General features: G+C 39.2%; 2 protein-coding genes across 4 annotated transcripts in view; both read right to left on the bottom strand.

Annotated features, from left to right (window-relative positions):
• Positions 1-16271, bottom strand: part of cacna1bb (calcium channel, voltage-dependent, N type, alpha 1B subunit, b) — a 170358-nt gene extending 154087 nt beyond the window's left edge. Inside the window, exons 1-5 of the mRNA XM_077585553.1 lie at positions 16165-16271; positions 13223-13526; positions 10708-11015; positions 7121-7227; positions 2757-2896 (exon numbers count right to left, since the gene is read on the bottom strand). Coding sequence (XP_077441679.1) covers positions 2757-2896; positions 7121-7227; positions 10708-11015; positions 13223-13526; positions 16165-16258 — 953 coding nt within the window. The 5' untranslated portion in view covers positions 16259-16271. The remainder of the gene's footprint in view (positions 1-2756; positions 2897-7120; positions 7228-10707; positions 11016-13222; positions 13527-16164) is intronic.
• A 653-nt stretch (positions 16272-16924) lies between these two features.
• The window catches only part of ehmt1b (euchromatic histone-lysine N-methyltransferase 1b), a 31225-nt gene continuing 26701 nt past the window's right edge, over positions 16925-21448 (bottom strand). For all 3 annotated transcript variants that reach the window (XM_077542296.1, XM_077542294.1, XM_077542295.1), the window contains exons 23-26: positions 20989-21075; positions 20397-20475; positions 19925-20100; positions 16925-18032 (exon numbers count right to left, since the gene is read on the bottom strand). In XM_077542296.1, the coding sequence (XP_077398422.1) occupies positions 17843-18032; positions 19925-20100; positions 20397-20475; positions 20989-21075 (532 nt within the window). In that variant the 3' untranslated portion in view covers positions 16925-17842. The remainder of the gene's footprint in view (positions 18033-19924; positions 20101-20396; positions 20476-20988; positions 21076-21448) is intronic.

Raw genomic sequence — 21448 nt, 5'->3', positions numbered from 1 at the left:
GTGGTGTTTGCAGGACAAACAATACTAAAAACTCTAACATTAAATAACCAAATTGTAACTGTTGTAATATGAGTATGATAACTGTAATCAGTAACAATAGTTGTACAGCATATTTCAGAGGAGAAGATATTATAGACAAGTGCTGATGGAAAATTCTAGCAGAATGCTTTTCTAAGCACTGCACATGAGTCCAAGTATGCAAAGTTTCCAGATAAAGACTGCAAATAGACTGAATGTGTCTGCCTCCATATTTTATTAAATAGGATACTACAGTGTTAGCAGAGCATGAGAAACTAGAAAAATTCCCGCGGAAATTTTGACTGACTCTTGTAAATGAGGTGAACAGTTTAAAATTTAAACGACTGGAATCGGTCAAGAAATGTGGAAGTTAACCACAATCAACATCAACTAAAAGTATCTTACTGTCCATAAAAAAAATGTCAATGAGCTGAACAGTTTAAAATTCAAACGACTGGCATCGGTCAAGAAATGTGGAAGTTAACCATAATCAACATCAACTAAAAGTATCTCACTGTCCCTTTAAGAAAAATGCAAATTCGCGCACACACATTTGACTTGCAGACGTCACGCACCCACATTCCATTGATATTGTATGAGAGACGCACACCTCGAACAAAAGCCTCTCACGACTTAACGGTTCAAGATGCAGATTCAAGAAATGGCTCGTTAGAACGGCAAGGGTTTGGGAAACGCGAGCATGTTCTCACTTTTTTAATCGGATGAAAAATGACCAAATGAGAGCAGGTTGAAAACTTATGATTTATCCAAAATGAAGAGGAAAAAGGAGGCGAATTTAACATGGAAAAGATAGGCGAGTTAGTCCAACTTCTCCTCGCTTAAAGTGAAAATAAAGGTACTAAATGACACCTTAGCCAAATAAAAGTTAGTTTGTCTGAAAGAAGAGACTTGTCACTACAACATGTGAGAATTTGATGTCTAGTGAGCAAAGATTGTAGCCATGGTGACGAGTTGAAGTGAAACTTTTGACTTTTGGAAATATATATTTTTGGTTCCCGCCACTCAAAGCCTAATTGCTCCACAGAGTGTAATAGAAGGCTATTTCACTCACTGTCTTTGAACCCGCACAGGGGGGAGAGCTTTCATTCCTTAAAATAAATTTTGACACTGAGCTAAAGATGGGAAAAATTGCTACAAAATGAGCTAAAATTCATATCGGTCGGACAACGTATGCGCGCGCAGCGTGTCTTGGAAAAAGGTGCTTGATCTGTAATTTGTTCCTCCTTTCTCCATTCATTTCCTATGGGAGTTTTGGGGGAGTTTTTGGGGAATTGCGTCGCCATGGTAACTTGGAATTCCTAGAAAAGTAATGCCGCACCGAGTCAGATCGAGCCGCATCGTTTGATACCTCATTTGTCCCGGTGCGATCTACGGTACGGGCCGCATTTTTGCGGAAAAATCTGGGGATTTTCTAGGGTGGAGAGTAATATGTGCTGCTTTCAGCAGTCCCATAATTACCAGGTTCTCCAATGATATACTTTATAGTAGATTCTGGGGTTGCCAAGACAAGGACAAATGCCATCTCATTTATTACGAGCCAGCGCGCCATCCAAATGATATACTTATTCAAGAAACAGCGAATTAAATGTTAAATTTTTTAATGTATTTCTATAAGGATTCTGAGGTTTCCATGTTCATTGTTGTCATACTTATGAATGAAATATAATGGAATCCACTTATGCCACACCTAAGACCTGCTTTTTGCTGGTCTAGTCTACTTTCTATTACCAAATTGTCAGGTGTGCCGAGGGCATGTAACAGAAAATGCCCTGGGTCCGCTAAATCGCACAGCAATTACCAAACATGGTAAACCCCGTCTATGAAAATACATCCCCATGTTAGAATATGAAATTATATATACAAGCACCGAAAACACCTGTGAATAGCAACGTTAGCACTGCAAAGCTAATAAAATTGAGGAAGTGAACAGGTTGGTCCTTCACTATTCCCGTATACAGACCTGTAATGCAGTATATGTTCTGTTTTGCTTTAAGTCACTATATCATCAAATTCAAAATGATGCCCAAGAAACCAGGGAATTCAGTGTTGCTTGAGGTTAAATGACTACCTACATATTTTTCCATTCAAGTTTATGACATGGAAACTTGAAACAAATCAAAGCATTAATCTGAATTACCACTTGACACCATCAAGAGAAAAAGCAACCCCAAGCTTTCAAAAACGTTATCATTCCTCCTTCAGCCCATCTAATTGCCTTGAATGGATAAAAGTAATAATATCTTGCTCTTGAGACCTAAATTGAAATCCCACTGGTAATTGCTAAGAACTGTTGGCCTGATGATTGCTTTATTTGAGAGGCAACGTCTCTTCACTTCTCTGATAATAGGAAATATCTGTAAGTATCTGAAGACCCACAGTCTGCTCGGCAGCCACTTTAACAGGAGCCTAATGGACACTCAAAGAAAGAAGAAGAAAAAAAAAGAAGTAATCCTAGACCTATTCCAATTTTTACATGAAAGCATCCATCATCTGATCAGTCTCTTCTTTCTATCAGATGCTGAAGTTGAACAATCAAAAGTAATAGATAAGCATCGCATGTGCTTGTGTTACTTGTTGAATAATATGTCAAGTGTTTGGTATTAACTATGGGGGAAGGTGACGCCACTAAATTGTTCACAAGACACACAAACAAAAGTAGTCACTCTGTCACTCATGATCCCCATATACAGCTGACACCCAGCGGGGGAACGACTCACCCGGTCAGAACGACTACGAAGTCCATTACATTCCATCCGTTACGGAGGTAGGAGCCTTTATGGAATGCAAAGCCCAGGGCGATGATCTTAATGGCTGCCTCGAAACAGAATATTCCAATAAAGTAGGGCTCCGTGTCGTCCTGTGGAGGGAGAAAAATCAGAGAGAGAGAGAGAGAGAGACCATGAGAGTTACAGTGGAGGGGCATTTCTAAAAATATATATATAATAATAAAAATGTAAGAGAGCAGTTAATGAAGCATACAGTGAAAGAAAGAGGGGTAAGTAACATGGAGAAAAAAAGATGGCCCCGTTCACCTCTTGCACCATCCCAAGCAGAAGTGCAAGAAGAGGAGCCCTGTTCTTTGAAGGGGGGAAAAAAAAGACAAATATATATATATATTCATGCCCATAGGAGAGGGTTATTAATCAATGGAAGTCCACACATTCGTATTAATGCAAAAGAAAGTGTATCTTCCAGCTGTCCATGTTCTACCAAAACAACTTGGGCAGAATTCTATAACTATACTTTAATGAAAAAATAAATCCCTGACAGACCCTTAAGAGTTTATCTGAAATCATAAAAAGCAGTGTTTAAAGGAGCATGTCTGCTGCAATGATCCAACAAAGACTGAAAGCAAGCGGGGATCTAATGCTGCATTCAAAGATGGTCGGAAGTAGGACTTTTCCGACTTCAAACCAGGAAGTGTGTACGGGAAACTCGAAAATCGAAAAAAAAACAAAAAAAATTAACCCGACTTCGCCGACGGACTACAATGTGACGTCAGTCTACAATGGCAACCCCTTTGGAAACACAGACCGTGAATGGTAAAACAATTTACTCGAGTATAAAACTAGATAGTTCATTCATAAATATCCGACATAACTCCACGTAACACAACATGCGTGACAGTATGCCGCTATCTCCCTGCATGAAATTATACGGTGAACTACTGAACTGTTAAGAAATGCTTATTAAATAAGATGGGAAAAAACAATAAATGAAGCAAAATTGCGAGAAGGCAAGTTTGCTGGAGGTCAAAATGAGCTTTGATGACCAAAATAAAAAACAATTTATCACTATCTGCCATTTTGGTTGTTTACTTTTGCCTCGAATGCTTTCAGGTTGTTTTGGGGAAAAAAACAACTGGGATAAATGGGACTTCCGACCATTCTCAAATGCAGCATGAATACAAACAAACTGACGAGACAACGAGGTACATCTGGACAAGACACGAGTGGTTGGCGGGAGATGATTGGTGTACAGAACAGGTGGAAAGTAGAGTGGGAGAACGTTAATCAAAATTGAAAAGTTGTGTTTTGATTCTGATTGCAAATTTTAGAGCTGACTTTCCACACTGTTTTTAGCAAGTGTCCAAATCAGATCTGGTCCTGTTCAGACTGGGCCACTGACCCATCACTGACAGGTTGCGACAGCAACAACGTCGAACAGATGTGCCGACTGGTTCCTCGCAAGCGTGTTAAGCGTCATTTTTTTTTTTTAACAACCATATGTCTATAGCTACAAAGGGGCTATAATTCTGTGTGTTTGGAGCGCTTCAGACTGAGACACATCCTGTCCAAGTTGGAGATAAAACTATCTCACAAATGTGATTTCAATCCGTCTCACAAAAATCTATTTTATGTGCTTTGTGACTGTTCAGAATACCAAAGAGCCATCCAGTTTTAATCTGGATGGGCTAAAAATCTCATTTTGGCTGGCAGTCTGAACAACAGCCAACAACCTTAGTTTGTCCGTCCGTACACAAATTTGCAGATTAGTTCCTGCTAAACAGAGGATAAATAACAGTCAGCCTGTATCATTACAATTTGGAGATCCTAAGGAAGACAGGCCCAAACATTCATCCACTTTCTATAAGGCTTGTCTACGTTAGGATCTCAGGTGGGATGGCGCCTAACCACAGCTGACTTTTGGGCAACAGGTGGGGTACACCATGGTCATCTAGTTTTCCATGTCTCCAACAGCCAACACAGGTGTTTCAAACGATCAGCTAATCAGAGAGCTATGCGTGAAGCCTGATAACGATCCTCAGCTGTGTTGATTGAAGGAGACACGGAAAACAGGCTGGATAGGGGTACTCGAGGACCGGGTTTGAGAACCACTAGTCTAGTCAGTCACAGGGTAGAAAAACAACCATTCACACTCATATCCACACCTATGGGAAAGACTTTACAGTAATTAACCTAACATGCATGCTTTTGGAAAATTGGAGAAATTGGACCATTCAAAAAGAAGATTCTCCACACAAGAGGGCCCGGAGCATAAAATTTGAAGTAGAAGTGTCATATAATCAACATGTCTACTTAGGCCGTGTCAATTGGGTGAGTGGGTAAAACAAAGTCTTACCATATAAGTGAGCTGGAATAGGTGTGAACAAATACATACAGTGATGATGGTTCAATGTATTTGTGCTGTAGGCACTCACAGGGCTTGAACAGCGGATATCTCACACCTACTTCCACCCCCGTTTGGTTTTCCTCACTCGTTTCCAGCATACTTCAACCTGACAGACACTGTCCCCAACCCCCTGAATCCTCCTGCCGTCTCCAACATAAATAATCACATAAAGGCAGCGTGACAGGCCAGAGCACTATAAAGAAACGTGACCTTTTCTATAGTGTCGTCTGCCCACGCTGAAGCATGAGTGATAATAGACATGTTCGACAAGAGTTACTGTATCATGAAGAAAGGCGCTTCAATATAGCAACATCATTTGTTGAAAGCCGTTTAGACATTGATTCAGAGGGTGTCACAACCTCTGAATATTAGAGCCTTACTACCAAGGTTGTCTTTTCATTGGAGTGTTTGTTAGCAAGAGTACGTAAAAGTCCTTTAATGTGGTGCATGAGCCAAGAAAATCTCAATAACTCTTGGTTAGGATCCAGTAAAAACATGGATCAAGCATCTCCTCTAAGTGGTGCACAATATACAGACAATTTCCTAATTTTGAGCAATTTGTATCTTATGACCTAACATTCATAAGCCAGTCGCTATTTTATGGCTACTCCACACCTTCTGACTCGTTAACCCTGGGCCATGAATAAAACCTAATTCGCTGTGCTAATTAATTGGCTGCTTGTTTACATCATCAAGGTGAAGAAGTCGGAGGGATACAGTATGATTCCTTTTTGTCAAACAACTCTCATTATTTTCCCAGGTCCAGACTGCTAGTTTGTTGTCCGCTCCCCGTCATAACAATCTTGTGTGCTGAATACGCGCCGCAGCTGCGGGGACCATTTAAGGCAGGAGCAGGTGGGTGAATGTGACAGGAATTCATTAAGTTAGTCACACGGAGCTGTTGCTCTTTGTAACACATGCTATTTTAGACTCCAATGTGCTACCTCAAAGAGCACAAGCGGATAACTATAACAAAATGTGTCATTTCCTTTTCTCCCCTATTATTGGCATTATTACAGACTCTTTTCTGACATAGCTCATCACTTTTCAACAAAGGAAGATTACAAAAATCTGAATGCTGAAAGCTGAATGCTAATATTTGAATACATGTGGAATGTTGTGGAATGCTTTTTAGGGATATTGGAATTTATGACAATAATGGATGCTAAATAAGTGGACAATGATATGAAACTGAACTTTGACTACAGAAAAAAAAACTGCTCCCACCGCGATACGAACCCTGGTCTCCCACACACTAGTCACCTGCTCTAATCACTGAGAGATAGCTGACTTGGGTAAGACTTTAAAATACTGTGTAAAAGTATTGATTTCATTTGGAATAATTCAGAAAGCTGTGATTGAAGATGAATGCGGATTTTCTATGTTTAATCCATGTATATGTGATTAAGTGATGTATTTTATGATATTTAGTATATGCATATATTTGGTATCTTGTAGAAATTGACATATCTACAATGGACAGGTAGAGTTGGGGTTTGAACTGCCGATCTCCTGGTCATGGGACAACTCGCTCTACCAACTGAGCCACCGTGGCAGTGGCAAACACCTGGGAATAATGATAAGTGGTATTAATGGGAGTGGAATGCTGACTTGGAAAGTTGAAAGTCTGTCCCATTGCAAATGAATGGGATTTTTTTATTTATTTAAAAAAAAACGTTAAATTGTAGGAGAGTATTTTAAATGAGAAAAATACGAGCCCGGTTGACGTGAATTTTTGGAGCATGTTGCCATTGGAACAGTGTAATTCAGATGAATTATATTGGTGTTCAAACGTGTCAAAAAAGTAAGGAGAATAAGTGAAATAAAGAATCGGAATAACTATTAGCATTCACACAGCACTTGCACCAAATGAGGAAAATGATTTCTTTACAGTAAAAGGTAGCAGCTGCAAATCTAAAAGAAGTGCGTGTGGGAAGACGACACTTACCAGGCGCTCCGACATGGGCGTCTTGTCGCTGGCAGGTAGATGTTGCTCCAGGGCCAAGACGATGCAGTTGGCGATGATCGTAGTCAAGATCATGTATTCAAATGGAGTGGGAAGGTTAAGGAGCACTTCAAAGTAAGCAGCATTCATTTCATTACAACATCAATCATTAAAACATCATCTAATGGAATTTAAAGTACACGATATGGACAAAAGTCAATTAATTCATCAGTCTAGACTACACCCATTATTTCATACTCAATAATAAATCTTAAGATAGTTAGATAGTTATTATCCCGCAGGAAATTCAAGCATACCAACAGCCATCTGTTTTCTACTGTATACCGCATGTCTCCATTTGGTTTACAGGTGAGCTGAAGCGTATCCCAGCTGACATCACTCGAGATGGTACAGTACAGGTACTGGACTGGTCGCCAGTCAATCACAGACACATGCAGACAAACAAGAGTTTGACTTGCATTTGTTCTTTTTAGTGAGTAAGTGAGTGCTGATCATCTGTAGTCTCCGCCAGGTCTGTTTTGGTCAGCGAGCTGGAAAAGTGAACAAAAGGCCAGCTCGATTTGTGGCATTCCAATGAAGACTTTAAAGGTTTTATGGTTTACCCTGGATGGAGTCAAATAGCCTGGAAACACAGGAAAAGGTGTTTCCTTATCACACATTGAGGTAAACATTTGTTGGCCTGGAGGATTCACAGGTGAATCTTTGAGTCCTGGAGGCTTGAGTAGAATAATTACCAGCATGGTGCCTGAATGTTTTGCATGTAGACAGACATATGCCAGAAATGGCATAAGAAATTGAGGCCGTATGTGGCCGGTCCCTATAAAGGGGAGGCACAAAAAATTTGGGAGCAACTTTGACGTCAGCTGTATTTAGCCAGAATAAACTCTTTTCCAACTATAAACGGCTGTCAAAGGGAGTTCTTTCATCACCAACCCAGCACTGCTTGGTGGCTGATCCTCAGAAACACCGGGACGGACCCGCTTCTCAAAGGAAATACACAACACATGGTAGTAGAATTTCAGAGGAAGCTTGAGAAAAGCTACGCAAGCACATGTAGAACATGTAAACTCCACAGAGACAAGGCCAGAGCTGAGATTTAAACGGTAAATCTCAGAACTATGAGGCAGTTGAGCTCACCACATGTACCGGTACCGGGCTGGCTGAAGCCCCTTTTTCTGCCCCAGTGCAAAACGTTAACTGAAGAAAGGCGTGCCTGGATGAGTTTTATGTGAAAGGGCAAACAGTTTCCACAAATATCTCGTAAAAAGTATTCTCTAAAAAGCGATGCTGTTTTAGATGCAAAAAGTGACCGCTTGATATTTTCTTCCCCCAAATTGTGTACAACTTTACAATAGACTATATGACAGTTTGACAGTGAAGCCTCAAGACAATCCAGCGCGCATGTTGCAGAATGACAAATGCCGTTACATTTTGATTTGAGTCCATTAAGCGGAAAGCTTCAATAATGCTCTGGTTGAAGGCTTTCTGGAAAGGAAAGAAAGCATCCTATACATGCGCTCATGATCTTTCCAGATGGTTGACCATTTCTAACTATTTTCAATGGCTGGCTTATTCTGCAATCCATTTTCACTAGGTCATTGCCCACGGGTCAGGTCCTATTGAGAGGTTATGAAATGCAAAGAAATAATAAGTTTGTGACCCTTTACGCCAAGATGTACTACTCATTAAACACTGTCAGCTGACTAATATTGAATTCTGCCAGGAAGGATTTAACGTACTGTATGGATGCAGTAATTTGACATGGGTTGAATTCCATTTGCAATAATTCAGCTAGCTTTCTTGACTATTGAGCTATTTATAGCAATAGTTAAGTTTAATGGTTTGTCATATCACAAATGGAATGTATACTGTTTCACAGTCACATTTTTGTATACAAACGCAGTACAGCAAATTGTGCAGGCACACTTGCATCATAAATAAAATATGTAGATTACTATAATAATAATCATCATAATCATAATAATAATGCGCACAAGAGCTCTAACAATAATGCTCAGTCCCAACTGAAGCTGTCAAAAATGTAGCTCATTTAGCCATGTGGAAAAACATTTGAAACAGCTATTGTGGTAGGATGCAGTGCACATGTACAGTACATTACTACAACTTCAAAAATGAATATTATATTATACTGTAAATAACTCTCTGGCAGTGTGGGCCTATACGAGCAAATCCTTTCAGCATTCATTTATTTTTCTATACTGATGGTCCTGAAGGCACTCACAGGGTTTATCCCACTTGAATTTTGGGCAAGAGACGGGACACACCCTAAACTCTTGTAGTAATAAAAGAAAACTTAAGCGGAACCTCGGTTCAAAAACAATTCAATGTACGACCAAAATCTTCCAAGAAATATTGCCTCAGTTCATGCACTACGCTTTGGTTCACGATCAGATGATGCAGAAAACTCAGTTATAGGGCTCAGCATAAACATCATTCATTCTGTGTGTCACATATTGCGGATATCTTTGTATTTTGCTCGACATTTAGCTCTCAGTAGAGCCCCGAAGAAACTAAGAACTGCTAGTTATAGTGTTATTTGGAATCCTAATCATGGTGGTGTTTGTGATGGCTGGACAATTTGGTCTGGTAAAATCTACCATGTGACCGTAAATTGGCAATAAAGGCAGCTGATGTGGCTAAAGGCGTGTCTGTTTCCTCAAATTATATAGGATGTAGAAAAACAATTGGTGTGGATACATGAAAAATGAGATTGCTGGTCATACAGTAAGTGCTTCTGTCACTCAATATATCAGTCTTTGAAACGGCTAAGACTACACAACGATTAAAAAGAAAAAAGACTATTGGGGGGAAAAAAGACCAAAACAACATAACTGTTCTGGGGCTGGAATAGATGAATTCTATTTCCATTCACTTCAATAGGTAACCTTGTTGTTGTTTTGTTTTTTGTTTTTTAGGGGGTGTTAATAAGAAAGAGAAATGGCAATACTACGTCCAAATGCGGATTTAAAAAAAAGGAAGCAAATCCATCGCTTATTTGGAGTTAACAAAAAGACTAAGTGAGTGAATGGCCATGTTTTGTTGCAGCCTTCACAGCGTGGCGTGGAAGGCGGCGTGGGCGACTTCAGCACCATGGAGAGGACTTGTAATAACTCTGCCTCTGCGCATCAACTCATCGCGTGTGTGCCTTTTCCTCCTGTTTCAACGCACAACGTGACGACGTCATGGGAGGGTTACTGGCCTTTTACGCAAGTTAAGTTTCATCATTTGAAACAATGGCACATCTATTTTAACATTTGTAATTTAACCAAAGGGTGAGAGTCACGTGTGCGCGTGGTCCAATTCCGGCACCGTGTATGCTGCTCAGCGATAAACCCTGGAGCGACAGGTGCAGCCAGTGTTGCGCTGACAGGAATCAAGGTATAGATAGACACGGGTGGGAGAAGGAAGGGGAGGGGACTTTTACTGTCTCGTGTGGAGAGCATCATCAGGAACCACGCTTGGAAAAAAAAGGCCTGTGGGCTATTGTGGATTTCTATTCTGTGGTCATGTCGCATATAAACTGCCGGTGTACGTCTGCAAAGGATATGGCCACTCTGTTATACGTTTGGCATACTTCCTGATCAGGTTGTCCTCCCGGAAGATGAAGAGGGAGCGGTTGACAGTCAAGCAATTTTGCTTGACGGGGTTCGGGTTGTAAATGGCCATTGTCCGGGCTCGCTGGGCCATCGACTGCTTGTACATCCTCTGGCCGCTCGGAGCACCTCCACCGCGGGCTCCCCCTCTTCCCGCACCCGGCGCTCCTCTCCCTCCTCCTCCTCCACCTCCACCCCCTCCTCCGCCGCCGCCAGTGGTCCCTCCGTAGCGGGTAGGGAGATCTTCAGTGAAACGAGCCATTCTGGGAACGCACAGCAGATCCAACAGGGAAAATCCGAAGTGGTTTCAGTGGAAATGGAGGAGAGACGCATCACAACAAAACGCACTTCATCCACAAGCACAATTGTTGTTGTTGTTTTTTAGCTTTGAGAGAGCACTTGAACGTGTTTAATGCTCCATTCTTTCCGCTGATTCATCCTCCTTAAAATGTCCAAATGTAAAAGCTAAAAACCAAACAAAAAAAGAGGAGAAAATGACTCCAGCTGTAGAGATATCACTTCATTGAAGCTGTTGCATCCACGGAGGAAAGAAATCACGTCTCCACATCATGTCAGCTTCATAGCTGCGGCCGGCCAAACACCAGTTGAAATGTCGTTTTCTTTTCTTTTTTTCCCTACAGGGCTGGGTCAGTCCAACAACGCGACCATCCCTCTTACGTCTTCTTCCTGGCTGCGAGCAACAATGACACGAGCAAATCTGACGCGAGCGTGGTCCTGTGGATGGTTTGATCACTCCCTGCGTGGGGGGAGTGTGGGGCGGCTCACGGGCTCGGGGCTCCACGAGTCCACCCAGTGGAATAAGCTCATGTGATCCTTGCGGGCCTATCAGTGAGCGGAGCGCTCAGTGCTCTTTCCTTTCACTGTCTGCTGGCTGACTGAAGAACAGACAGGACAACTAATGAAGTTCGTTGGTGAGAAGCTGGGGCGGTTCTAGGAGCAGAGGTATTGGGGTGCTGAACTCCTAGCCAGGCAGGATAAATGTAACATGTTTTGTACATTTGAACACCATTTCATTCCCTCTGAGTTATGGAGAAACCTCGTATTCCAGTATATTTGCTTGAGTAGGCTATATTTGTTTGTATTGTTATTTTCCTGTCCCCTCTCTTTATCAACTTTACTTTTAATTCTGCACCCTCTCCTCTTTTGTCAAAATAGGCTTGTTCATTTTTGGACCGGCTGCCGTTTGGGAAGCTCCCAAAAGTCCAGATGGCCTGTCCACCCCTCATTGATAGCATATCGATGACTTCTTAAAACAATCGCCTACGTGATTTTTTCCCCCTGATTTTTCAGTAATCACAAAAAAATTGAACCATTTGCATCATGAGGAGATGATTGAGGCAAAAATATATTTTTTTTACAAACAAAAATTATTTAGGCAATTATTTTAAGAGGGTGACGATATCTAAAATAAATAAATAAATAAATAAAACTCCAAGTTGTTAACATTTAACGTTATAGAAACTTTAATGGTGCCGCCATGTAACCACAATTTGGACATAAATCTGACTGTTCCACAGTATGTAACTAACATATATGCAGCATAGTCCGAATTACAGCAACATTTTGTATGAAAACAGATGATTTGACACTAAATTACAACCACAATGAAACACATATTATTCAATGAACACCTTTTTGACAGTGTCAATTAAAATGTGAAAGACCATCAAAAAGACTGAATCATGCATAACTAATGCTTTGGCATTGCAGATGTACCTAATCCTATGGCAGAAGAAGACAAAATAAACGTGTCTGTATTCTAGTCTGACATGATTAAAATGCAGCATAACTAAAAGCCATCATACACCACTACAAACCAGGCCTGTTTATAGAACATTAATTACCAGTGGGAATTATTTTTAATGCACACTGGTTACCGGAGATGATGCTGATGCTTTCAAAATTAGATTGTAAAGATTCGTTTAAAAATAAATCTTGTTTACCAGCATTTGTGGGAAGATTCACTGAGTTTAGCTTGTATTATTTAAACAAAATTTAATTTGACACACAGCAACACATCTGAAAATGTTATGTTGTGTGTGCTTGAGTATGGAGGGGGGGGGGGGGTTTGCATCATTTTATATCACAATTAAAAATATTCTAAAATGTCATGTTCGAAAGGCTTCAACTATATAAACAGATAAACACTAACATTTAAATATTTGAGTTCATGGGTAAACCGATTTGGATGCATTTCTTCTGTGTTACAACATTTTGTTTGTCTTTTGGCATTGTTCTGCCTATACATAAAATGACATTGACTATGTTCGGACATTATCAAAGCCCGGTATATTTTACAGTACTTCAAATATGCTAAACAATGGGTAGGGTTACATATGTTTTACTTTTTTCTTTATCTGTATATATTGAGACACTTTTTTGTTGTTGACTCCATTGTTTCCGGGTGTGTTTATTAATCGTTTTTCATCATAATAATGGTGTGAATTACCTTCCCGGCCAACATGAGTTAGTCTCCATCTCGTGCTTGTGGACAATGTGACACAAACCATCGTTGGTTTCCACTCTGCTTGCTCCATCCAAGTATATAACAGTGTCATACTTGGTCGTGTTGGTCTCACAGTGTTTCCATGAAGGCTCCTCTGGCTCTACCGCTTCCGCGTGTGCACCCCCAGGAGGCTCCTTCGCCAGTTGTCGGGGTGGACACCTCTTGTCACGTGCCGAAGCCCAGGTGTCCTCGTACTCGGCCCCCAGGGTGAGCATCCGCCATGAGCTAAATGTGGCTGAACGCAAAGCTGATAAACACAACAGATACTAGGTTACATAATAAATAGTGGTGGGAAGTAACAAATACTGTATTCACTTTGTTACCGTACTTCAGTACATTTTTTAAATATATGTAGGCTATGTATTTGAGCATTAATTTTTCTGCTAACTTTTTACTTTTACTCCTTGCTGTAATTATTGACAATACCGAGCTTACGTCACAAGTCAAAATGGCGGTCTTACTCGGTGAAATGGTGCATTCATCTATGCTCAATATACTTAAAAAAAAAAAATCAAAAATTTCCCCAAAATATTTTTTAATAAAAATAAATAAATCACAACATAAAGAATTTTTTTTTTTAATCTATGAAATGAATGAAGCTTCAAAAATTCTCATTGTAATCGGAAAAAAAATATCTAGAGTAATACCCCTTCTATCACAGGATTTACGGTCCAGACCACTATAAATGAAAACCGTGATATAGAAATGCCCTATTTAAATTTATTTAATTTCAATAGTAAATACACATATTTAAACACATATTATATTTTATGTGTTTCTTTACATGTCTAGAAAGAAAGAACAAAAATATTGTACATTTTACCAATCCCACTAATCCAGTTTCTTCTAAACTAACAAATTTAACTTACCTTTTCACAATCTTGTCAATAATCATGTCCAAAGATGTACATTAAAAAAAAAAAAGACTTTACAGCTTCCTTGTTGCAATCTTCTTCATTAGTCAAATTTACAGTGTCAAACTGAGTGGTGTGTCGCCACCTCGTGGTCAACAGTGAAAGTACACCCAAAATAAACCGGAGAAAGGTAGAATGCTGCTGTAGGTAGGGTAGGCCTGTGCGTCTAGTCACACCGGCCAAAGACATTGGCGAATACATTTAAATATTCCGGTCGACAAATTGTTTGGGGGACCTGGACAGCTGACATCGCCGTGTTCAGTAGTGAAAGCAGTGGGCAGGTAGAAGAACATTTAAAAAGGTGGAGACATGCACTCAATGCAACATCAGCTTCTCCAGCTTCCTCCACATAGCGTCTGTTTTCCCTGCAACCATGGCAGCCGTCATGTCCATGAAGGATGTTAATTGGTTTCAGAGGGCCCACTTCGGCTCTCCCTATTGTGAACTAACAACGGACTTGACTGTGTGTTATAACGGATAAAACATCGTTGGCCAACTGTAGTCAGGGAATTAAACAGCACCTGCATGGTGTTACAGACTGATACACCTTACGATAAGGCTGTCCTTGTTAAGGGTTTTACACCGCTTGTTAATTTGTTTGCCTTCACTTTGTTAAGATATAAATTGCTATAATAAGTCAATAGAGAAAAACAGCGGGTTACTGCTCATTTGTAAAATAGTGAGCTCTTTAATGTATCGCTTTCTTACTTATGAGTAATTAATTTAATATAAACCCATTAGGGCTCTGAGGTCTGCAGACTCGACGGGCCAATTAGTGGAACCCAGAGTTCAGAAACCTACTTTTATTTCTATACTTGTAATTGTTTTAAATATTTTTTGTCTTCTGTTAATGTGTTTAAATGTTGTCATTGTCATTCGTGTAAGTTACTTTTATTTTTCTCTGCTTTGCTTCTTAATGTTATTAGCTGTCGTGTTTGTTAATGCTTGTAGGTGTTGTGTCCTTGCTTGTGTGAAGCACATTGAGTTGCCTTGTGTACAAAATGTGCTATATAAATAAAGCTGCCTTATGAATGGAAGTACTGGATCTCATGAGTGAAGTTTCTTATACGTTGAAATACATTTCTTGTCACACTTAAACGACTGGCACATCCATAGCTAACTAGCCATAGCGTAAACGTGACCATTCACAACTGGTTTTACATACAAATACAAACAGTTTAAGCTTACATGCTTCATTATTGTGATGTGAGTCCACGTTAGTTATGACACACTTTTTGCATCTCCTCCGTCGCATACCCTGATCGCTCTCCACTCTCGCGTACTGCACACTTCTCTTGCGCTCCTTTTCCACACGCATGCGCACTGCGCTCTCCCCATCTCACACAGCCTTCAGTCACACACAAGCAAACCTTAAACCCCCGCAACAGTTGTATAAATATTTCTGTCTTTCTTTATAGTGATAATAATGGGAATGTTTGATTGAAATTGTCCGTCAGATTTTATAACAATATATCTTATATAATGGCTCGTTTGCTGTGTTGTTGATCATATATTGTGGAGAGGAGTTATTAATATTTCAGTTTTCTAATTTAGCTACAGTACATCCATCCTGTACACTTATTTGTAAGGATGCTTAGATTAGATATGAATAATGAACATGAAAACTGAAGCTGCAATGTTAATGAAAATAAGATTTGATGCCCTGCAAAACCCTTTGGATATTTTTTATATCTGCCATTATATTTTGTATACAACATTAAACCTAGTTTTTAACCTCAACTGATCTGCTGTATGACCTTTCAATAAAGAAAACCAAAGGTCATGAATACCTTGACTGCTGATCACTGTCATTTACGTTCTTGATTCATCTTATTTTCAACAATTACTTTTTTTAAAAGAATAAATAAATGTAAAAAAAAAAAAAAAGCCAATGGGTGAATTATAATTGTGCCACATTATAAATCACGGTGTTTCCCAGTCTTCGAAATACAAAATGAACAAAGAACTTACCATAAACCACAGTAGATCGGGTCTCTGCCCATTTGGAGGAGTGAGGAACTGTTCTTTTCATGACTATTCCGAGCAGACAGTATACCAGCAGCATGAGTACGTTATGTCTGCAGGAGGTTCCACTTCCAGGGTAGAGCCTGACTTAGACATACACAGTCCAGCTTCTCCCATCTTGGAATGCGGAAAGGCAGCTTCCTGTCAGGCCGTTGTTTGAGGAGTTTATCATCAGAAACATCACTGGGAATTTCTTCATCAAAAAGCTTTTTAAGCATTCCTTTTGGTTGTCAGGAAGGGAACAATCATCAGCCCATTTGTAAAAACTGAAAAGCGTACTACTGTAGATGACGATGTGGCATTTGGCAAAGCATTTAAAATCTTATCTAATCCAAATATATTTTTTTACTATCTGATTAACTTCCTGCTGCTTGGAATTTGCACTGAAGTTGAGGACATAATTAGTGCTGTGCATACATATCATGTAAGGGACTATCAATCAATTGTGCTACAGAGAAGATTGTCCTTCTGTGGTAACGCTAACCAAGCACATACTGTATTTCCTCAGCTTGATGTGGTTGGGCTGCTACAACACCACCAGTCATTTTCACAATCAAATTTAGCGTATCAACTTCCCGCAGGCTCTTGTCAGTAGATATTTCAGTCATTTGTTTGTTTTAAGGAGAGGAGCAAGAAAGGAATCTGATATTGTGCAAAAGCAAAACCTTGCAGTCGACAGTGTCGCCTCCAGAGAGTCGAGAAGAAATGCATTAGTAGTAAATTTATTGAAAAAGATACAACCAATTCAAATGCTGTTTCACGGTCCATGAATGTATAACAGAATATAATGGAAGTGCATTTTGTAGTCTTTTTTTTCCTTCTTTTTCAATTCACGATTTTGCACAACCATTCCACTGCTCCACTACCGACGCTTAAAAAGATATGTTGAAAAAGTCATGGAGCAAAATTATGAGCAGACCAACTACAAGTACAATTACAAAACTGGAAATAAAACTGAGCATTAAAAAAACCAACGTAAGGTTCTCTTATCTTACAAACCATGTTCACCTGGTTAATAATGAGCAAGTAAATAAAAATAAAAAAAGAGCACCGTTTTTGTTACTCCTTATCTGTTTACATCATTTGTGGGACATTTTACCACACAATTAAGTTCCCCTTTAACAAACAAGCTTGATAAAAAGCTCATTCCATTTACCTTATCAAGGAAGGACTCAGCATCCTTGTCTTTTGTAAAACAAACTAACCCACCCTGATTTGTCTTTCTCCAAAATGTTAGGCAGTTTTCAAATGTTTGAAAAAGAAATTACATAATGAGTTGACAACTTAAATTGACATATATATGCTGATTTTGGTGGAATGGTCCTCAATAATTGACAGCAAAAGGCCAAGTTCTTTTTGCCAGTGAAGTTATAACTGAAATGTAAAGACTGCATCAATCGTCCTCATTTCTGGTTGGCGATCCCCGCTGGTCATATTTAGCGCGGTGGCAAATAGGAGCAGTACATTCGTCAGGGGGTCCAAATTGTGCATCTTGCTCACCATCACAAAAGTTTTTCAAGGGTCAAAGTTTCATGTCTCTAAAGAGTACAAGTTCACCTGGACGTGGGACAGGCGTCCTTGGATCCATGAGACGTGTGTAAGTAAGATGAGTGCGAGGCAACTTTTAAGTGGGGCTGGAGGGGCTGTTGGAGGAGCTGGTGTCAGGGGAGGCGCTGGGCTGCTGCTGGTTCTCCGGCGTGCTGTCCGCCTGCAACGACGTCATGGCTGCAGACGAGTACTTGCACTTGGAGGAGCCGCACTCACAGCTGAACACCTTGCTTTTCACTTCCCAAAAATGGTCGCCATAGTTAAATCTGAGAAGTGAGCAAAAAGGCAGCAATGGATATCAACAGTCACCTAAGTCGAAAGTTGCCACTTTATTAGGTACCTCTGCATGTAATCCTTGAAAGAGACAAAATGCAAAATAGAGGTATAATATTCCTTCCTAGTGTAGATGCTAGCCAATAAAACAGTAAATAAGAAAAAAACTTGTCACAAAAAAAAGTCAAAACATGTTTTTGTTTAACAATATGCAAAAAAATAAAAATAAAAACGCGGGGGAAGGAGGGTGAGGGTGGGTTTAGAAAATGACTCATAAAGTTAGACCATAAAGATGACCCAGGTGGATCGGTCCATTTTTTACCCAAATTGGGTTATTTTTGACCAAACTGCTTTTAGATTGCGAAAGGGACTTATAACGATTAATTAGTCTTAAACATTAAAAGGATACTTGATTTATTTAACAGTTTTCAGCAGTAAGAAGTAGGGCTGGGCAATAAATCGAATTCATCTGATTAATCGTCATTTTAAAAATCTAATAGTTGAAAATTTGCAAAATCGTGAAATTTAGTTTTGTCTTCTGGATTATTAAAAAGCTGCTGTTTTTATGTTCTGTTACATCCTAAGGTTATTGTGAGTTGTAATTTCGCACAAGCGGCAGATGGGTAGTTTACAAGACAATTATTTACAATAGCTACCAACTACCTAATTGTGGCATTTAAGCGCAAACTATGAATGTTAGGTTTATGTAGAAACTGATTTAGAATCAGTATACATTAATTGTTGTCTGAACATTTCGCACAGGAATAATTTTTGAATAAATGTTTATTAGGTTTATTAGATTAAAATCAATTAAAATATTAATCGTCCTGAATTACTGGAGGGGAGAGAAGAGAAAAAAAAGATTTTATTTTATATCGCCCAGTCCTAGTAAGAAGTTAATATTTACTCTATAATTAATATGATAACTTCATTATTTTCCATGTACAATTAATACATGTAAAAACACATTTTGCCACTTGCTGTCAACTGAAAATGGCATCATGTGTGCTCAGGGCTCAGGTGACAACCAATCATAGCTCAGTATGTAAACGTCCAATGATAACTCAGTTTGCGAAAGTCACATGACCAAACCCAAAAAACAGGTGAGCCATGATTGGTCGTTACCTGAGCTCTGAGCACCTGTATTGTCATTTTCAGTCGACATCAAATGACAAAATGTTTTTAAAAGGTAATGGAAGTTTTCAAATTAATTCAAGACAAAATATTAACTTTTTATTGCTGAAAGTGGCCAAATGAGTCAAATATCCATTTAAAACCACAAGCAAAAGCCTGTGGAGCAAAGTAGTAGCTGTTGAACTTGAAAATCAATTTTTTTTAAACTTTGTATGTATTATTTTAAATGTCGCTATTTTTGTGTGTGCATTTACAACTATACTCATACTTAATATTACGTAACATTATATATGTAAAGGCACAATTTTTGGTACAAGTGTTACATTCTCATGATATTCAAATTTCAAAGTGAGATGCAGCACGTTTGGTCAAGAGTCCGCATAGACCAGAATTTTAAATAAGAATAATTATTGTAATACAGTAATAATGAGGAATGGACAAGTACCGATATATGGTATCGAGCCGAACGCTAACCCTTAATTGCCATTAATTCCATGCAATTTTTAGGAAAAATGGTATAAAGGAAAATAGGTCTTTCTGTTATTGTTTTATTTTTTAAATTTGATGTATTAAAAGCACTAATGGTATCAGTACTTGGCATTGGTATCTGTACTTTTATTGGTATCGGTGACTACTCAAGTGTTGAGTACTTTTATTGGTATTACTGTAGTCTGAAAAAAAATGGCATTGAACATCCCTTATAATAATAATATTAATAATAATAACAATAAACAAAAATAAACTTTCTTACCCAAGCTCCTCTCCTGCCTTGATGTTTTCAGCGGCAAAGAAGGCAATGTGTGGGAAACGCAGGTCCTGGTGTGTGGTGAACACTCTGCAGGCAAACAAGTTGGGCTCGCACATGTGGTTGAGGAACCGGCTGATGTTTCCATAGAAACGAGCATCGATGCAGTAAAGATCTTGTGGCTGAGAGGCAAAGAAAGAAAAATACTTCAGCATCAGTTAGTTACAAGGTACTGTACTAACAACAAGACCAATTACGGAATGTCAAGACACCTTACAGTTGCATTGTATCACGATGGCAGTATTGCAAAAAGTCACACAATCTCAATCAGTTATGATTGGTGCATTTTCATTACTCTAGGCAACGGAAATTCTACCGGAGTAATGGCTGAACAGAGCAGCAGTTTTACTTTGAATACAAGCATCTTCAGCCACGGCATCCTTATAAAAGCGGATGGATAATATTGACTGTACTGTACCTTGTCATCTAAACTGAAGAGGTAAGCATCGTTTTGCCTCATTTCAGCTTCCGCTTCCGAGATGATCTCACCTACGTACCTGTTGACAAGCAGGAGTCAACTTCACTCACACGCTAATGCATTCCTGAGTCTCAAAGGTTTATCAGATTCAAGATAAGATATAACTCAGTTTGGTGAAACTCTGTTAATAATTAAACCAATAATTAATATAAAAAAAAAACATGCATCAAGCAGTGCTAAAAAATGACGATGATAACATTATTAGTTATTCAAAATGTTCTATCATCCTTTTACATGTGTATTTTTTAAGATGCTTGCATTGATCAAGATTAATTAAAAGGGTAGTTTTCAGTTTTTTGTTTTACAAAAACCACTACGCTGAGGACTAACAACCTATCAGAGACAGAAGGCGTGATCACAAGTGTGCACTTTCGTAATTGCTAGCCATTACGATTATGAGAATCGGGCTCGTGCATGTCAGTGACAGGGTGGGGAAATTAGTGACGTGAAGTTAGAATTCAAATCTTGCTTGCGGTTTGAAAACTGAAAACTTCCCCCTTAATTTACTGAACTACTTAATGGAGAGACTTACTCGCATACATAGGTCCCTTGTGGTATGTCTTGTAGTGCTCGGACACCCCAGCCCTTCTTACTGGTCCTAAAGAGCTCAAGCCTGGTCCTGGGTAACATGACATATTATTGGTTTCCCTCGTTACATTCAGATATTTGAATCGTGCTTCCTTTCCCAACAATGTAACGTATTTTTCAGACTAATTTGGTGTATTACAATTAGTGGGCCAGAATGTGGCAGTAATTAGCCAAAAGTATTTGCTAACTGTTAAAAGACAGTGGAAGAAAGCAGTGCACATTCGAGTGTACAGGTGTTCCCTCACTTTAACCTGGGGTTAGGTTCCCAAAAATATCCACAATTGATGAAATATCTGTGAAGTAGTTAGCTTTGTTTTACATTTATTATAAATGTTTTAAGACTGTAAAACCCCTCACCACACAGTTTATACACTTTTCTCATCGAGGCATTTACATTTTCTCAC

The sequence above is a fragment of the Vanacampus margaritifer genome, chromosome 14 (genome assembly GCF_051991255.1).
Source record: "Vanacampus margaritifer isolate UIUO_Vmar chromosome 14, RoL_Vmar_1.0, whole genome shotgun sequence".
Classification (NCBI taxonomy): Eukaryota; Metazoa; Chordata; class Actinopteri; order Syngnathiformes; family Syngnathidae; genus Vanacampus; species Vanacampus margaritifer.
The sequence above is the reverse complement of the archived record's forward strand: the minus strand, read 5'-3'. Positions and strand labels throughout refer to the sequence as shown.